We start from the raw sequence: 17,852 nt of genomic DNA, 5'->3' as shown, positions 1-17,852 counted from the left end.
ATCTGCAAAGGCACTGTTTACATTATGACATCCTAGCTCAGATATTAAAGGTCAAAATAATGAGAGGGTTTGCCGTTTGTGTGATGAACTCATGTCAGACATAAATTTGCTTGTTTTGTCGACCGTGTGTTAATCAGCAGTGTATTTCTACTTGAACAAAAGCTGAATCAAACAACTTCAAACCCTGCGGGAGTCCAGCATGAACCTTGTTTCTCATAATCTTCAATAAAATCCTGTTTGTTCTGTAGCACACGAGACCAGGGGTCAGCAACCTCAACAACTCTGAGAGTCATTTTTACCTTTGGTCCAGTTAAACAAAGTGTGTTTAGAGCAACAGCAGTAATGACTGTTCGGAACAAAATAGTTTGATTTATAACACTTACTATATGAAATTTGAATAGATTTTTATATTAAATGACAAAATTATGTTTGTTTAATACAAAATGTAATACTAAAATAATGGCCTAAACCTTTTTTTTTTGCCATAAGTGATTTTTTTTTTTGGGTAAAATCACTTTGGGCCAAAAAGATCATAGGCCATTATTTTAGGAAGGTGATATTCAAGCTGATGATCCAAACAATTGAAATGTAATTTCACTGCAGAGGATGTCACATTTTGGAATGGAGCAGATGGCACTTTTGACATTGCATTTTTAATATCAAACCTATCCTATGTCAGCATTCATACAAAAATTATATTTCTAATAGAAACATAGAAAAATAGGTAAAACACCATTCATTTATGAAATAAATATGTCTTATTTAATCAGAAAAACAACATGTTGAAAAAAAAAAAGAATTTTAGTGTGCAAAGTGCATTCCCAAGCAGACATTGCTTTTATTCTTTACACACTCCAAAGGAGGGATACAATGTATAATTGACTTTTTTGAGCCTTAAATCATGCTACAGAATTGTTCTCTCATCAAAAATATACCTGGAGTATTTCTTTGATTTCTTCATGCAACTGAGAAATCCATTAATCTTTGTTCAGCCATTTGTGGCAGCCTAAACACCTAAACACTTGCCAGTCTGACTCACAGAGCACCCCTACCTTGAACTCCTCCAATTAGCTCCTCTAGACTAGCAACAGCTAGTCTAGCAGTTAGCAAACAGAGCTGGAACTGCAAGTCTGCTGGGCTAATCATGCAAACTACTTCTTAGTCCAACACTCTTAAGAATGATGGTAAAATGCATAATTTTACCATCATTCTTTGCGATCTCATCACTGTTGTGATGAGGTCGCAAAGAGCAGGAGCTTCTTAAAGAGACAGACCAATTTCAAGGCGTCAAATTACAAAGTAAATTTTATTTTCAATTATTTTCAGTTACTTTTGCTATTATACAGCATTTTTATATTAGCAGAAGGAAACATATTATTTAATGTGCTATCAAATGGCACCATTTCCATCGAAAATACTTAATTTCAACCTTTTATTTGTAAAGATTGTTGAAAACGACAAATCATTTTCCTGTCATTTTAAAATTGTGCAGTATTACGTAAAATCTAAATAAAATGATTTAAACTAATTTATTGCTGTTTAAATAAATGTGAAAAAGTTCTTAGATTGCAAATTCGGTTAAGATTCGTCTTTGTTGCTTTGTTTTGACTTGTAATTATAACATTTCTATAGTGCTGTGGTATTTCATCTGCAAATATGAGCGTGATAAGAGAACATTTCGAAACGATAACAACCTTCTATACCATGTAGTCTGGAGCTTTAAATTAAGGGCGTTCTATGTTTATAGCCTGTTATCCGTAGACATGAATTTACTGCTCCCCGCAGGAAGGAGACGGAACTCAAAAACAACGCATTTCCGGTTTCAGTCTCGAGCCACCAACACCAAAATGGCGAAGATCGCCAAAACACACGAAGGTAAGATTCTACTGAAATATTACATATATCCAATATCTACGCGATGCTTTTCAGTGAGTTTTGGAAATGAATGCAAAACCATCAGTAATTCCGGTAGTATTCCTCGTTATCATTTGTAGTTTGACGTTTAAAAGAGGATAAGGAGCAGGCCTGTTACGACGCAACGCGGACGGGTTTATATAATGGCGCTGGTTGCTAATGTTAGCTAGCTAGCTAGCTTAAACTGAGCAACCTTCTGGCGCTTCTATCTTGTACACGTAAAGAAAGGGATTATTTTTAGATTGCTTTATACGCTAAATTTAACTGTATATAGTAGCCATGCTACCTCATTTGCGGTTATTTTTTTGCTTTTGCAGCTTCACAATTTATAGCCATTGTTTGTCGTAATGAGGCCAAAGCTTTTAGCATGACCCCCATGTAACAAAATACCAGAAGCTCAGACACAGACACGCAGTTCGGGTATGCCTACGTTCAACTGACGCTAAAACTCTTTCTTAAATGGAGGCAAACTAAAATAATCCTTTTAACTCATTCATCTTTGTCGGACCCGACCATTACGAAAGATTTTTTTTTTTTTACCAGAGGACGACAGTTACTCGCTTTTACCTTGGTTATAATTAATATTAACTAGCCCAGTTTTTAAAAGTTGCGCATGTCAGTTGTTTCCTTTTCACCTGTCACAAAGCACGTGCTTTATCTTCAAAGACTAATTACTAATGACATGCAATATAAAGAGTCACGGTGTCATTTCGTTTTGTTTCCATCAACATATTTTGGCGAAACATGTTTTTAAAAAGTAAGGCAGTTGAATAGACTGTTGTGAGTTTTGTGTTTGCTCGTGATTTCTTTAGAGAATATTTTCACTCATTGTTTACGCCAAAGATTGAGTCTCATTGAAAGTCAGAAGTTGGTATATTAGAACTGTGGCTCAGGTTGAGAAAACAAAGAGGATTTGCATAGCTGTGTGTGAGGGATAGTAAATGTAATGGATACTTAATGTTGGCTATGAAGATGTTGGTGGGGTGGGGGGAAGGGAAATTTAAAGAAATCATACCAATGTAAAGAAAACTATGCCAGGGGACGTTGTGAACGTGGAGGCAGATCCTCTGTGAAAATGAAATGTGAAATGAAAATTGCTACAAGAACAAAAAAAAGTTTACAATAGTTCAACACTAAAGGTTCCCTTGAACGTCTTGAAGAACATTGTCTATTTAAAAAAAAGTTATATTTTACATTTTTGACATTTTTCAGCCTGTTCAAAGAGTAATCACAGAATATATTAAAAACTAATAAAAATTGCATTGGTCTTGGTACTTCAGGCAAAACACACATTGATTTTAATATGTAAATTGCTAAGCATGTTTTTGGGAATGTCTCTTTTCTTTTACTAAAACAGCCCTACTCCATTTGACCCTGACTGCATATTAGGATGTCCTATGACTTATTTTTTTATTTTTTTAAATTTTTGTTCCTTTTTCCTTTTTTTTGTCTGGCATGTAGATATCGAGGCCCAGATCCTGGAGATCCAGGGGATGAAGGCCAGCCTGCAGGAGGAGAATGGCGAGCAGGGCGTGGGTCTGGTCTCCACTGGCTTCTACGACCAGGAGATCTATGGCGGCAGCGACAGCCGCTTCGCTGGATATGTCACTTCAATCGCAGCCAATGAGCAGGAGGACGTAAGTATTAAGTGAAGTCCTGTTGCTTGGCGATTCAAGTCTTATCCCGGGGAGCTTGACTGCTCCCCATATATATATGTGTGTGTTCTGTTTGCGAGCTAGGAGGATCTTGCCAGTTTGGCGAGATTTGACTAGACTCCTGCTTGTCCTTCCCTCCCCAGGACGATGAAGACGACACGTCCACTAGCCTACTGGGGCAGAAGAAACCTGGCTACCACGCACCGGTGGCAATTCTCAACTCCATCCCTCAGTCGGATGAGCAGGTATGTCCCCATACGAGTTCCTTCGTTATTTTTTCCAGAACGATTGTTTGAGCAGGAAAAAGAAAAACAATTTTCACCTCTTTTTTTAAATTTATTTATTTTTTTGGGCTGCAGTACGACCCGTTCGCAGAACATCGTCCGCAGAAGATCGCCGATCGGGAGGACGAGTACAAAGCCCGCCGCAGACAGATGATCATCTCGCCTGAGCGTCTCGACCCTTTTGCTGACGGTAAATTTTTGTCGTTTTTCTTTCCATCACATCAAACACACCCTGTCTTTTTATCCCCCTCCCCACTGCTCACATTAGTGAAAATCCCCCTTCTTGAACATCAGTAGCTTAGCTTTACTGTTCAACCCTTCGACCACATTGCACTAGCTTGCTTCCCAGACTCCGTGCCTTCCCTGTGGCCAATCCTTTGTGGTCAAACAACATTTATATCATTTTCTATTTTTACACCGAGTAGAAGTATGGGCTCATCATTTGGTTGGGGAGAGAGTTAGTGTTCTGGTTTTGCAAATGAAACGCTTTATTTCCTGATTTGCCTCTCAAACCTTGCAGGGCTAACCATGTGTTGAGGGGGAGAGCTGGTTAGGTCTGGCCTAACAAACGTGGGTCGCAGATTGTGATGTATGTGTGTGTCGAAGGGTTAACGATCCCAAAACTGGCATACAGAGCATGTGAAGACATGGGTTAGGGTTTGGATGAGCTGTGCTTTGTTCATACTGGGCACAGTCATGTAGATCCTCGGCAGTCAGAGTGGAGCGGCCAGCGTAGAGGCAAATAGCAACCATTGTTGCAGTTCTGTGTCAAAGGCCCTGAAAAAGCTAACGAAAAAAAGTCAAATTGGTCTTTGAGAAGATTTCAGTCTTTGGCCTCTGGATTAACCTTCAATGTAAATGTTAGCGTCTTTATTCCTAGAAATACTGAAAACAAACCTTAGCTGTTTATCATTAATTTCATTTTTTATGAAGCAGATTTCCTTCTTTTTGATAAGAGCTTAAACAACCTGAGTGTTTCAGGTTTGGTTGTAGTTTCTCTGAAAGCCTGCATGTAGCGAGAGCTCTCTGTATAAAGTTGTCATGTGAATATATTTTTATTTTACAGCTCTCCCCTGTAAAATAGAAATATGTTGCCAAGAAAAGTTATGTGCCAAAATGCCACAGGCCCATACTAACTGTCCTTAATTTCTCTCCTACAGCAGTACTGCTTTGCCAGTCCTGTACTGCACTCTGTAAAGGGTGCAGCAACTCATCCTGTGTAGGTTATGGGGTCAGTTTGGTCAGGGTCCACTGGCCGCTTGTTTGGGAGGCTGTGAGGGGGAATGAGATGCAGCGCAGCTACTTCAAACCTCAGCCTCCTTTATTTGGCCTTTCAGAAATCCAACATAAAAGTTCAGATTTTTTTTGTTTTTTGTTTTATCCACTCTTCCATACGAGGAAGTCAAGGCCAAAATGAGTGAATCAGAAATCAGAGTGGCCACTGCATCCCACATATTTCTCTATAGTTGTAATGTTTTGCTTACATTCAAATAAATAAATATGTTACTTTGCCAAAGCTTACCCTGAACATTTTAGTGTCTTTTAGTAAAAGTAACAGTCAAGAATCATTTTTCTGTAACTTTTGGTGGGTAATCCCCAAGAAGATGCATTGTCCTATGAATGCCATGACTCATTGCAACACAGGTGGTATACTGTTGTGTGTGACTTCAAACCCTTTTCCAAAGTGTTACTAATGGTAAAGAGAAATTTTCTAGGCTTCTTTTCTGCCGGTTGAAGTCTGACTGCAGAAGGACCCTTGGCACTGAAAGTGTACGTATTCTGAGGAGCACAGCCCAGGAGCCCTGCATCAGTGATGGCTAGACTTCTTAATCCACTTAAAGAAATCATCACAACCTCAGCTTTTTTTCATGTATCTTGTTTGTTGTTCTTTTAAAAAATGCTATGACTCGATGTAAGAAAACGCTGTAGATTTTTTTTTCTTAATACAATTCAGTACAAGTTTTTTTTTCCTTTTGTTAATCAGCTGTTTTACACAGAGCAGAAACATAAGTAAAGAGACAGGGTTAGCTGGCTGTGTTTGTACTTGCTGTGTTTGTGATGGCTGCTCTTTCAGAATCCTGATAAGTCTCCTTTGTCCTGTTGGTGCTCTTTCGCGCAGGGGGCAAAACACCGGACCCCAAGCTGCAGGTCAGGTCGTATGTGGACGTGATGATGGAACAGAACCTCTCCAAAGAGGAGGTACGGTTCTACACCAGCTTTTCTTTTCTACTTTATCGGTTTCAGTCTGTGTTTATTATCTTCACCTTGAACTGTAAAGATTGTAAAATTCTTCCTTACATTTTCAGTCCACATGTCCATGCAATTCTACCATCTTCAACATTTATTTTACGAGCTCTACTTTTGAGTTTTCCACTGGTGTCTAGCACATTAGGAGTCCTCTTAAGCTGCTATATGAATACCACCCATCTACCTTTTTTGTTTTACAGCTTCTATTTATTTCCCCTTTGAATTCAGGCCAACTCACAGTCAGACTGATTAAAATAAAAGCCAGTTTCTTAAAAATATCTTGTCATCTTTTTTTTCTTCTTTTTTTACCAAGTAAAAAAATCCATTAAAATTGAAAATAGAATTTGAGATTTTATTTTAATAAATGAATGGATGGATTTTTAAACCATATTGTCCTGTAAAATGTAGGTTTCCATTTAGGAATTTTCCTAAAGTCTTTGGATTCTCTGAGAATACAGGCCCAGCTCGTTCTGAAGTGGCCATACATCCAGCCAATGGGGACATGGCGGCTGAGGACTTAACTTTTTATATGTGTTTGTTGTGAAGAGGACAAATAGTGGGCACTTGAAAACCCTGACTTTTGGCCTGCAGTCACAATTTTCTCTTGGTTGTCAGACAGCCCTAGACAAAGTAGTGTCTCTGTTGTAACGAGATCACCATAGATGTTTGCATCTGGTTTTGAAGCAGGAATGCAGTTACAGTCCTGTTGCCGCTAACCTTGGCCATCATCTGTTGTTTGCAGAGGGAGATTCGTCTGCAGCTGGCAGAGAAGGCCAAGTCGGGGGATCTGAAAGCTGTCAATGGGTCTGCTGCCTCCCAAGCTGCTGCCAAACGAAAGCGCCGTTGGGACCAGACAGCTGACCAAACTCCGTCCAACGCCACACCCAAAAAACTGTCCAGCTGGGACCAGGCAGACGCCGGGGCTGAGGTGAGCCGATCACATTCACTCTGTCCGTCCTGCTCCGCTTGAGCGGGGGGAAAAGGCTCTTCTGAACCTGCAGATTGTCCCTCCGATTGTTTCAGACTCCAGGACACACTCCTGCACACACGCCTTCCAACAGCCGCTGGGACGAAACTCCCGGCCGCCCGAAGGGCAGTGAGACTCCAGGGGCCACGCCCAGCACCCGTATGTGGGACCCCACCCCCAGCCACACCCCAGCCGGCGCCGCCACGCCTGGCCGGGATACGCCAGGCCACGCTACGCCCGGCCACGGCGGCGCCACGGGGAGCGTCCGCAAGAACCGCTGGGACGAAACCCCAAAGACGGAGCGCGAGACGCCGGGACACGGCAGCGGCTGGGCCGAGACACCGCGCACGGACAGAGGGGAGGAGTCGGTGGGGGAGACCCCGACCCCGGGAGCCAGCAAGAGGAAGTCTCGGTGGGATGAAACGCCCGCCAGCCAGATGGGCTCCTCCACACCGCTGCTGACGCCTGGAAAAACTCCACTAGGAACGCCGGCTATGAACATGGCCACACCGACACCCGGTACACATCCTCCTGTCATTCCCCCTCTGCATCATGAACACATAAGCTGTTTCCATTCACCATGTCATTGCTCAATTTGATATTTCAGAAATAAGTTCACTTAATGGTAGCACAGTTTAAAAAAACAAAAACAACTTGTCTTTTAATGGAAAAGTTTTTTTTTAATGATTTATTGCATGGACAAACTTATCCATGTATGATTTCAATCACGTTTCTTTAATGGAATCGCTGTAATTGTGAAATTATGTCTTTGACATTGACAACAATATTGACAGTTTTGTGCGCCTTTGTAATGGAAACGCAGCAAGCGGAGAATTACTTCTTCTGCTGTTGTCTCTTTCTGAATCAAACCGTTGTTTGTTCCAGGACACCTGATGAGCATGACCCCGGAGCAGCTCCAGGCCTGGAGGTGGGAACGGGAGATTGATGAGAGGAACAGACCTCTGACCGACGAAGAGCTGGACGCCATGTTCCCGGAAGGATACAAGGTCTGTTGCTCTTCTAGGCGTCACAGACCGTAAACTGGGCTCAGCCAAATCTGAAAAACGTATCACGATGTACGAATTTCATATCAGTCGATCTCAGGGCTGCAGCCAACAATTATTTTAGCAATCGATTATCCTGACGATCAGTTGGATTAAAAAATTGCTGCATTTTCTGCTCATTTAACCACATAAGCTAGTTTTAAGCAAAATTAGAGATGCATTAAAATATCCAAATAACTAAAAAACATTATTCCTTTTTAAATAAGAAAGTAAACATTTTATTGCCTGGAACGCAACAACATTTCTTTAATGAACAATTGATGATTTGTAGCAAAGGATGCATCTGCTGCTAAATAATTCATCTACCTTCCACATGTGAAAAGATCAGAGCTTTTTCTGCTTGAGTTAACACCAATACACAGTAAGGCTGATGTTGGATCAACCCATTGATAATTGGATACCAAAAGGTGTTTAATTAAAGATCAGTTTATTTTTTACTGAATTTGAACCAGGTGAAGCTCAAACGTTTTTATTTTGGCTTTTTGAGTTCACATACTCCAGGTAATTTAATTACTAAATTAATCAATGATGATTTAAATAACTAATTAATCACAATTAATAATTTCAGCACTGGTCTGTTGATAATTATTGATTAGTTTTTTTGTTTTAAATATTTGAACTACTACCAAACTGGTGACATGGCTGGTTGATGCCTCCAACCTTAGTTAACTGGGACTGAGGAGCCTTTCCTCTGCCTACATCTCCCAGAATGCTGTGCGGTTCTGCATCCAAGTTCAGTGACATTTTACTGCATGCATTTTCTATTGATATCTATGGAAGCCCGTTTCCGCCACCCTGTTGAAAGAAAAAAATCTCAAAATAATGAGATTGTTTTGAGATGATTTATTTAATTTTTTTTAACGGAGTGGCAGGAATGGGCTTCCATAGATATTGATGCTGTATCTGTGGCGCTAATATATATATATTGTTACTGGTTTGCTGCCCTGCCCTGCTGTGAGCTTTTCCCAGGGAGACCCAGGACTCAGTCTGTCCTTCCTGTCTGCAGGTGTTGCCTCCTCCAGCGGGGTACGTACCGATCCGCACCCCGGCCCGTAAGCTGTCGGCCACTCCCACCCCAATCGGAGGCATGACGGGCTTCCACATGCAGGCAGAGGACCGGACCACCAAGCAGATGAACGACCAACCCTCAGGAAACCTCCCCTTCCTCAAACCTGATGACATTCAGTACTTTGACAAGCTGCTGGTGAGCACCAGTACACTCTGCTATAATAATCATTTATACCTAAAACTGTACATGAGGACAGTTTGAAGCCATTAACTGTTTGATTTAGGTGGAGGTGGATGAATCAACTCTGAGCCCCGAGGAACAGAAGGAAAGGAAGATCATGAAGCTGCTGCTGAAGATCAAGAATGGAACTCCACCCATGAGAAAGGTTGGTTTCTGATTGTCATGATGCAAAGTTTGTTTAGTGGAGACGCAAAATCAACACCCAGCACTGAGCCTGTATGTGGCTGCAGCGTGAATAAGTGTTTGCTACAGAAGCTCCTCTCTGAGGAGCTGCAGCTGTCAGTGGAGCTCAGTCTAGACTGGTGTTCTCTACTGGGAGCAGTGGACATGAGCCATCAAGGCTCCTATTTGCAGAGAAGCCTGTCACACTTCCCTCGATTCTGAAAATGTTCATGAATTAAAGTCGCCCCTGTGGGGGCGCTGCACCAAGATCCACTGAAGGAAGCAACACAAACACCGTTGAAGAAGACACTGAACAAAACTTTCTTTACAAAATGTGAACATAAATGAAGTTGTCAGATTTTAACAGCTGTAGGATTTGTCTTTACTAAAAGACCATGAGTCATTTCTCCCACTGCTGTTAGAATCAAGATACACTGTATTGATCCCCAAGGGAAAAACTGCGTATTTGTTGGCAAGCTACTCCCATCCAAAGTGTTAAATATTCGCAAATATATGTAGAACCATAGTAATATCAAATGTAGAAGTGTGAGAAAGAACAAGTATGTAGATGGAAACAGTGTGTAGACCTGCAGGTGATGAGCAGTTCTGTCTTCCCCCGTCAGGCCGCTCTGCGCCAGATAACCGACAAAGCTCGAGAGTTCGGAGCAGGTCCGCTCTTCAACCAGATCCTGCCGCTGCTCATGTCCCCCACCCTGGAGGACCAAGAGCGCCATCTGCTGGTCAAAGTCATCGACCGCATCCTCTACAAACTGGACGACCTGGTCCGGCCATACGTGCACAAGGTGGGCTCAGTTTTAGATCCGTGCTCGCTCCAGTGGGCTCGCTTTGTCGGCATCGGCTCTCAAACCTTTCTTCTTCTTTTGTCCAGATCCTGGTGGTGATTGAGCCACTGCTGATCGATGAGGACTACTACGCCAGAGTTGAAGGCAGAGAAATCATCTCCAACTTGGCAAAGGTAATGTTGAACAGTTTGTTTTCTTGTTGTCCTGAGGCGTTTTTGCGAACCATTCTCGCCTGTTGGACCAGTCTGTGGTCAGAACAGGGCTAGTTGTTCGCCAGAGTGATACCAACATGAGAGCAAGCAGACCTGATGTTCACAACCCGTCTGTTCTCAACCTGCACCAGTTGGGCACAAGTCTTGGACTATATATATATATATTTATTTATTATTTCTGAACTTATCATTACAATGTTTTTTTTTTAGTTTTTGTCATGTTGAAGGAATATTCTCTTGTCCAGTCGGCCAAAATAATTGAATCAAAAGTACTTGCCTGTCAAGGAAAAAAAAACATCAAGCAAATAAAGTTACTTGACTTTATTTTATGTAGAAAAGGGATGTTGTCCTTAAAAAGGATTTTGCACGTTTGCAGTATTCAGCCACGTTTAATCAATTGAATAAAAGCCGATTTGGGTGCAGCAAAGTCAGCTGTTCAATATGATGGATGTGGTTGTTATAGTAGAGCCACATTTAAATTCTTAAATGTTTTTCATTTAGGAATTTATGGCCTTAAATATTAAGGCCATAAAGTTAAAAGTTGCAAGCTAACAAATCAATTTCAAATGAAAATAATCAATTAAATTCTTTGTTTTTTAAATAAGAAAATAAACATTTTATTCGCTAAATTTTAGTACCACAGCATTCATTCAGTCAATTTGAACTAGGTGAAGTTAAAACGATTCCATTTGAGGAGTTTTGGCTAAAACATGTTTACAAACAGAGGCGTTTTTATCTTAAACCTAAAATATATACATATATTCTGTTTTGGTTTAATTACCGCTCTGAATTTCTTTTGGGGGTTTTTTCCAACCAAGAGCCTTTTTTGAGTCTATCCCCCAGTTAACTACTAATTGATTACCAAATTAGTTGATGGTGAGTTCAATAATTGATTGATCACAATTAATACGGTTAGTTGTTCAAACCCTTGTTAGAAAATGTATATATTTTCTGTTCTGTTGAGTTTTTTTCAGCAAATGGCCTTTTTTGGGTCTATACTCTAGTTAACGATTGCTTACCAAATTAGCTGATTTTTTTTAAATAATTGATTCATTGAGATTAATCCAATAAATTTTCAGCCCTAGTTGATAATTTCACCCTGACTAGTAAATGCTGTTGATGTGGTCTAGATCTGCATTAACCACCTGCGTTTGGGAGAAAATTGTTCCAGGGGCCCCTAATGGCCCCTGTGCCACTCTTTGGATAACCCTGCTCTGTGGACAAGATAATTGTCCACATCTTCATCTGTCTTGTCTTACCTGGATCCTGTCCTTCTGTTGTGTGCGTCAGGCTGCCGGGTTGGCCACCATGATCTCTACGATGCGACCTGACATCGACAACATGGACGAGTACGTCAGAAACACGACCGCTCGAGCCTTCGCCGTGGTGGCCTCCGCCCTCGGCATTCCCTCGCTCCTCCCCTTCCTCAAAGCCGTGTGCAAAAGCAAGAAGTCATGGCAGGCCAGACACACGGGCATCAAGATCGTGCAGCAGATCGCCATCCTGATGGGCTGCGCCATCCTGCCTCACCTGCGCAGCTTGGTGGAGATCATTGAACACGGTCAGTGCAGCGCTGACCTCTGGAAACTTTCACTGGCTCCACACACACCAGGCTGTAGTTTGTTTCACCTGGCTTTGAATTCTAATCACTCATCTTGGCAGCATTTGTTGAAAATGCTGCTCTCAGAATATTATTGTAGTTGCAGATTACCACTCAAGTTTTAGTTTCAACCAGCTTTTGGCAGCTTTTTCACCTCTCACTAGAGTTATTAAATTTAAAAGGTTTAGATTTCCGGAGTCGTTTCTGAAGCTTTCTGTGGAAACCTCTAACTTATTTATGGGAACAGATTGTAATGTAAACAAACCATCATGCCCAAATATAAATCTGTTTTGTTTTGCAAAACACAAATAGTCAATCCCCCCATATCTTGTAGCTTTTAGAAAATGTCTTTTTAGCCAAGATTATCCTAAACATATTTTCCCCGACCATGTTTAAAATCATAACTGCAAGTCAACCTGCAGTTTATTTAAATCCAGGTTTATTCCCAGGAATTTCTCTTATTTGCCATAGAAAGTTTCCACCCAAATGTGTGAAATTGATAAACCCTGACTGTCCCCCTGGTGGCGCTGCAGGTCTGGTGGACGAGCAGCAGAAGGTGAGGACCATCAGCGCTCTGGCCATAGCTGCCCTGGCCGAGGCCGCCACTCCCTACGGCATCGAGTCGTTTGACTCTGTGCTGAAGCCGCTGTGGAAGGGCATCCGGCAGCACAGAGGAAAGGTGAGCGCCTCTCTCTGCTTCACTCTTCCTAACGCAAGATCCACACCCAGCGCTGAGCCTGGATGTGGCTGCAGCGTGAATATTTCCTTGCTACATCGTCTCCGTCGAGGAGCTGCTGCTGCCGGCTGAGGTCTGGTGACAGACCGTTACTCAGCTGGGAGCAGCGGACAAAATTTAAATAAAAAGAAAAAAAATTTAATCTATGAGTAACATTTAACTTTTAACGTCTTCAGGGTCTGGCTGCGTTCCTCAAAGCTATCGGCTACCTGATCCCCCTGATGGACGCCGAATACGCAAACTACTACACCAGGGAGGTGATGCTGATTCTCATCAGAGAGTTCCAGTCGCCTGATGAGGAGATGAAGAAGATTGTGCTGAAGGTAAGCGGCGACTGGCAGCGTCCTGAACTGGAGGCGGCTCATTCTCGCCTGCTCAGCCGTAACGTGGCTGCAGCAGGGCTAGTAGTCCGCTACATCAACACCACCAGCATGAGACTCACCAGAAATATCAGCTGCTCTCTTTCTGGTCTCACCCTGCACCCGCTGGTTACATTCTCACTCTGATCACCTAGGGCTCTTTATTTACAATGATGTGAATATAGATTTTAAAGGCAAACTGTACGGAAATCCCACAGCGTTTCTGTTTTTGTCTCTCAGGTGGTGAAGCAGTGTTGTGGCACCGATGGTGTGGAAGCAAACTACATCAAAACTGAGATCCTGCCCCCGTTCTTCAAGCACTTCTGGCAGCACAGGATGGCTCTGGACAGACGCAACTACAGACAGGTCAGTGAGCAGCATTTAACGTTGAAGCTCTGAAATCGAAGGAGCTGTAAAATTTAAGTGCTCCTTTGGCATCTTTATTATTATTATTATTAGTATTATTATTATTATTGCTTTTTACATCAAATTTGCGACTGATGTCTTCAGTGTTAGAAAATGCTTATTAAAGACGTCTATCAGTATTGAGTTGGGGTGATCCATGTCGTCTTGTTTACAGTAATACTAGTGGCTTTTTGACACCAGTGACAAAAATAATATTGCTATATCAATATCCATGGAAGAAATGAAAATAAACTCAGTTCCTGATTCTTCTTTGATTTAATGACTCGTTAATAATTCATCTCGCATTATTTTTTGCTGTTTTTGGACAGAAACTAAAGAAAATAAATAGTTGTCCATCTTTATAAGGGGGAGGGGACATGCAGAGGTTTTCCAACTTCCTTATTTCCTGAATAGCCGACGCACATGGCTAAGGTTTGCCCTTTCTGTGTTTCCAGCTGGTGGACACCACTGTGGAGCTGGCTAACAAAGTGGGAGCAGCCGAGATCATTTCCCGCATTGTTGACGACCTGAAAGACGAGGCGGAGCAGTACAGGAAGATGGTGATGGAGACCATCGAAAAGATCATGGGGAACCTGGGAGCCGCCGACATCGACCACAAGCTGGAGGAGCAGCTGATCGACGGCATCCTGTACGCCTTCCAGGAGCAGACTACAGAGGTGAGGAAGGAGCTCTGTTCACTAAACCCTAATCTAAACATTTGGATTTTTACTGTAGCTGAACTGAATTCCTCCTCCTCCCCCCGCCCCCACTGTGTGCAGGATTCTGTAATGCTGAATGGGTTTGGTACAGTGGTCAACGCCCTGGGGAAGCGCGTGAAGCCGTACCTGCCTCAGATCTGCGGTACGGTCCTGTGGCGTCTCAACAACAAGTCGGCCAAAGTCCGCCAGCAGGCGGCCGACCTCATTTCCCGCACGGCGGTGGTGATGAAAACCTGTCAGGAGGTGAGTGCCGCGCCACATCGAAGCCCGCCGGGTTTGACCGACTGTTCCAGCTCATGCTCTCTGCTGTTTGTCCCTGCAGGAGAAGCTGATGGGTCACTTGGGCGTGGTTCTGTACGAGTACCTGGGAGAGGAGTACCCCGAGGTCCTGGGCAGCATCCTGGGAGCGCTGAAGGCCATCGTTAATGTCATAGGTATGTCGGAGAGCGTCTCCTTAGCAACAACACTGCTGCTACCGTCCTGTTTTAAATTGTGGTTTTTACATCTTCTAACTATATGGACTTTGAATTCAGGTCAGCTCACAGAAGGAATCGTTAAACAGAAGACAGTTTTTGAAAATATTTAATTTCATTTACAATTTTTATTTTTTTTATTTTTTAAGAAAAAGTGAGAAATTGTTAAAAATCTAAACTGGTATGAAAAAAATGTTACGTCATATTGCCCACCTTTATGTCAAAGGTTTGGGTTTTTTTTACACGTCAGCTATTAAGGTGTTAATAACTAGATTTTTTTTAAATATGCTGTTTGTATTATACATTTTTTTTTAAAGTTTTTAGCCGTTATTTTTTATTTTTCTAATTACCCATTAAGCTTAAGATTTATATGGAAAGATTTTGCCATTTGCTTATGATAGGTATGCACAAGATGACCCCACCAATCAAAGACCTGCTTCCTCGTTTGACGCCCATCCTGAAGAACCGGCATGAGAAGGTTCAGGAGAACTGCATCGACCTGGTGGGCCGGATCGCTGATAGGTCGGTGCAATCTGCACGAACAACAATCTGATTCAGTGCTGTGCAGCCCGTTTCCTGGCAGATCTCGTTCTAACTTTTGTGCCTCACGTAGGGGTGCCGAGTACGTGTCAGCCAGAGAGTGGATGAGGATTTGCTTTGAGTTGCTGGAGTTGCTCAAAGCTCACAAAAAGGCAATCCGCAGAGCTACCGTCAACACGTTTGGTTATATTGCCAAAGCCATCGGGTCAGTTCAGATGTTTGCTTCCTGTATGCTAACCTTTAGGAGTCTTTCCTCTGTGTCTGACCCCATTTTGGTTTCCCTCTCTCCTTTCAGGCCTCATGACGTCTTGGCCACTCTGCTGAACAACCTGAAGGTCCAGGAGCGTCAGAACCGCGTGTGTACAACCGTGGCCATCGCCATCGTGGCGGAGACCTGTTCGCCATTCACGGTGCTGCCGGCGCTCATGAACGAATACAGAGTGCCCGAGCTGAACGTGCAGAACGGCGTCCTGAAGTCGCTCTCGTTCCTGTTCGAGTACATCGGAGAAATGGGAAAAGACTACATCTACGCTGTCACACCTCTGCTGGAGGATGCATTAATGGACAGGTGATGCACCTCAGTTTGAAAGATTTCTAGCAAGTTATTGGCATGTCTAAAACAACTCCCTGATGAGTTGGAATTGCTTACTGATATATTTAAATACAGTTTACTTCAGCTATTATCTGGATTCCCATCCAGAAAGGAAAACTAGGGAATTAGGTGTTTTTCCCAGGGCTTGATGAGTTGGAAAAGCCAAATTGTTTTAAATTTGACTTGCTGAAACCTATAGATGCCTTGGAGAAACCATATATATACGAAATGGAACATTTAATTTTCATTTATCGAATTGGCCTTTCCAATTACATCATTCAAGATGCAAAATAGAAATGTGTGTGGAGAAGAACCTATCCAGACGCATGACTCAGGGTTTCACCCAGAAAACTTACTAGGTTTGCTAAGGTGGCGGTTGGGCAGACATCCAGCAGCCTAGCATGTTTTTGAGTTAAATGTTTAAAGTTGACAGGAAATGTGAAAGGATGACGAGTTAATGATGTGTTTTTGGTAAGTAAAGCCTGGCGGCCCGCCAGGCTTATAATATACTGGGATAAAACCATGTGACTGGCGTAAGAGCGTTGTTTGGATGTCGTTCTGAACTGATTTCTTTGTCATCCTGCAGAGATTTGGTCCACAGGCAGACCGCCAGCGCCGTCGTCCAGCACATGTCTCTGGGTGTCTACGGTTTTGGCTGTGAAGACTCTCTCAACCATTTACTGAATTATGTGTGGCCCAACGTTTTTGAGACGTCTCCCCACGTCATCCAGGCTGTTATGGGCGCCCTGGAGGGGCTGAGAGTGGCCCTCGGCCCCTGCCGCATGCTGCAGTACTGCTTACAGGTAGGGACCAGGGTTAGGATGAGGGATGTTAGAACTGTATGACTAGAGAGGATGTTTCGATGAATATGTACGAACCACTTTGTTTAACCCCGTCTGTCTCTGCAGGGTCTGTTCCATCCGGCCCGAAAGGTGAGAGACGTCTACTGGAAGATTTACAACTCCATCTACATTGGTTCCCAGGACGCCCTGATTTCTCATTACCCACAGGTCTACAACGATGAGAAGAACGTCTACGTCCGCTATGAGCTCGAATACGTTTTGTAAATACACAGATTTTTTTTTTGTTTTTTTTTTCCTTCCCAACTCTGATCAGCTCTAGATCTGTCGCCTGTGGGTCAGTTTTTATTTAGTGGCTTCATGCTTACATTCAGTTTCTTCTACTTGAGTGAAAAAATCCAAACGTGAAAGAAGGAACCTTGTAGAGTCTGTATGTATTTTTTACTTTTAACTTGTGTTTCCTGTAAGAAGTAATTGAGGTCGGAAGATTGTCTAGGAACACAGGGCTGTCGTCAGCACATTTTAAATATCTGGATCATTTTGTCTGTTTAATTGGTTATGATAGACTTCTGTACCGCCCAGACCCTCTCCATTTTTCACACCACCTCTGTACTTAGATCAAGGCTTTATTTAACCAAATAAAAGGTTTGTGTACAAAATCCTGTTTCTGCTTGAGTTTCTTTTCTTCCTCCCATTCTGCATTTGCATCTTCCTGCAGGAAGAAGGCCGTGGATCTTGTCTTCTCTTTACTGTCCTGGGTAGCAAATGAGCTTGTAATAAAGCGACAAAGAATAAGAAAATAAAAACCTCCACATATTCACCAACTGTGAGTCGCACCTCCCCCTCCCCTCAGTTCAGCTCACTCCTGCACCACAGACTCTCTGACCCAGATTCCCCTGCAGACGGCTGAACTGAGGCCATATTGTTCCCTCTCTGATCCGTTTGTGTAGTTTGCTCACTTTTGGACGTTTGTTGCAAAGTATTTGTATCTGTTTTGATTTTGAACATTGGGGGGGGAAAGTAAATTCTGTGTTCAGCATGCAGGAGAGAGTAGAAGGTGGCAAGAAAAGT

General features: G+C 42.6%; 1 protein-coding gene across 2 annotated transcripts; it reads left to right on the top strand.

Annotated features, from left to right (window-relative positions):
- The first annotated feature begins 1,782 nt into the window (after positions 1 to 1,782).
- Positions 1,783 to 17,440, top strand: sf3b1 (splicing factor 3b, subunit 1). Of its 2 annotated transcripts, XM_015011198.2 has the most exons (24): positions 1,783 to 1,875; positions 3,376 to 3,551; positions 3,713 to 3,814; positions 3,929 to 4,043; positions 5,973 to 6,052; positions 6,843 to 7,028; positions 7,124 to 7,586; positions 7,953 to 8,074; positions 9,138 to 9,335; positions 9,424 to 9,525; positions 10,166 to 10,345; positions 10,432 to 10,518; positions 11,848 to 12,118; positions 12,691 to 12,836; positions 13,070 to 13,216; positions 13,493 to 13,618; positions 14,113 to 14,334; positions 14,437 to 14,619; positions 14,699 to 14,810; positions 15,251 to 15,371; positions 15,463 to 15,594; positions 15,685 to 15,957; positions 16,568 to 16,784; positions 16,890 to 17,440. In XM_015011198.2, exons 1-24 carry the CDS (start codon positions 1,848 to 1,850, stop codon positions 17,046 to 17,048), a joined length of 3,948 nt encoding a protein of 1,315 aa, XP_014866684.1. In that variant the 5' UTR covers positions 1,783 to 1,847; the 3' UTR covers positions 17,049 to 17,440. The 2 variants fall into 2 exon arrangements, with proteins under 2 accessions (XP_014866684.1, XP_014866685.1); XM_015011199.2 differs by lacking the exons at positions 1,783 to 1,875; positions 3,376 to 3,551; positions 3,713 to 3,814; positions 3,929 to 4,043 and adding an exon at positions 5,266 to 5,623.
- The last annotated feature ends 412 nt before the right edge of the window (positions 17,441 to 17,852 follow it).

This window comes from Poecilia mexicana, unplaced genomic scaffold (genome assembly GCF_051168715.1).
Source record: "Poecilia mexicana isolate PSO_F unplaced genomic scaffold, ASM5116871v1 scaffold_2, whole genome shotgun sequence".
NCBI lineage: Eukaryota > Metazoa > Chordata > Actinopteri > Cyprinodontiformes > Poeciliidae > Poecilia > Poecilia mexicana.
This window is presented reverse-complemented; position numbering and strand designations above follow the sequence as displayed.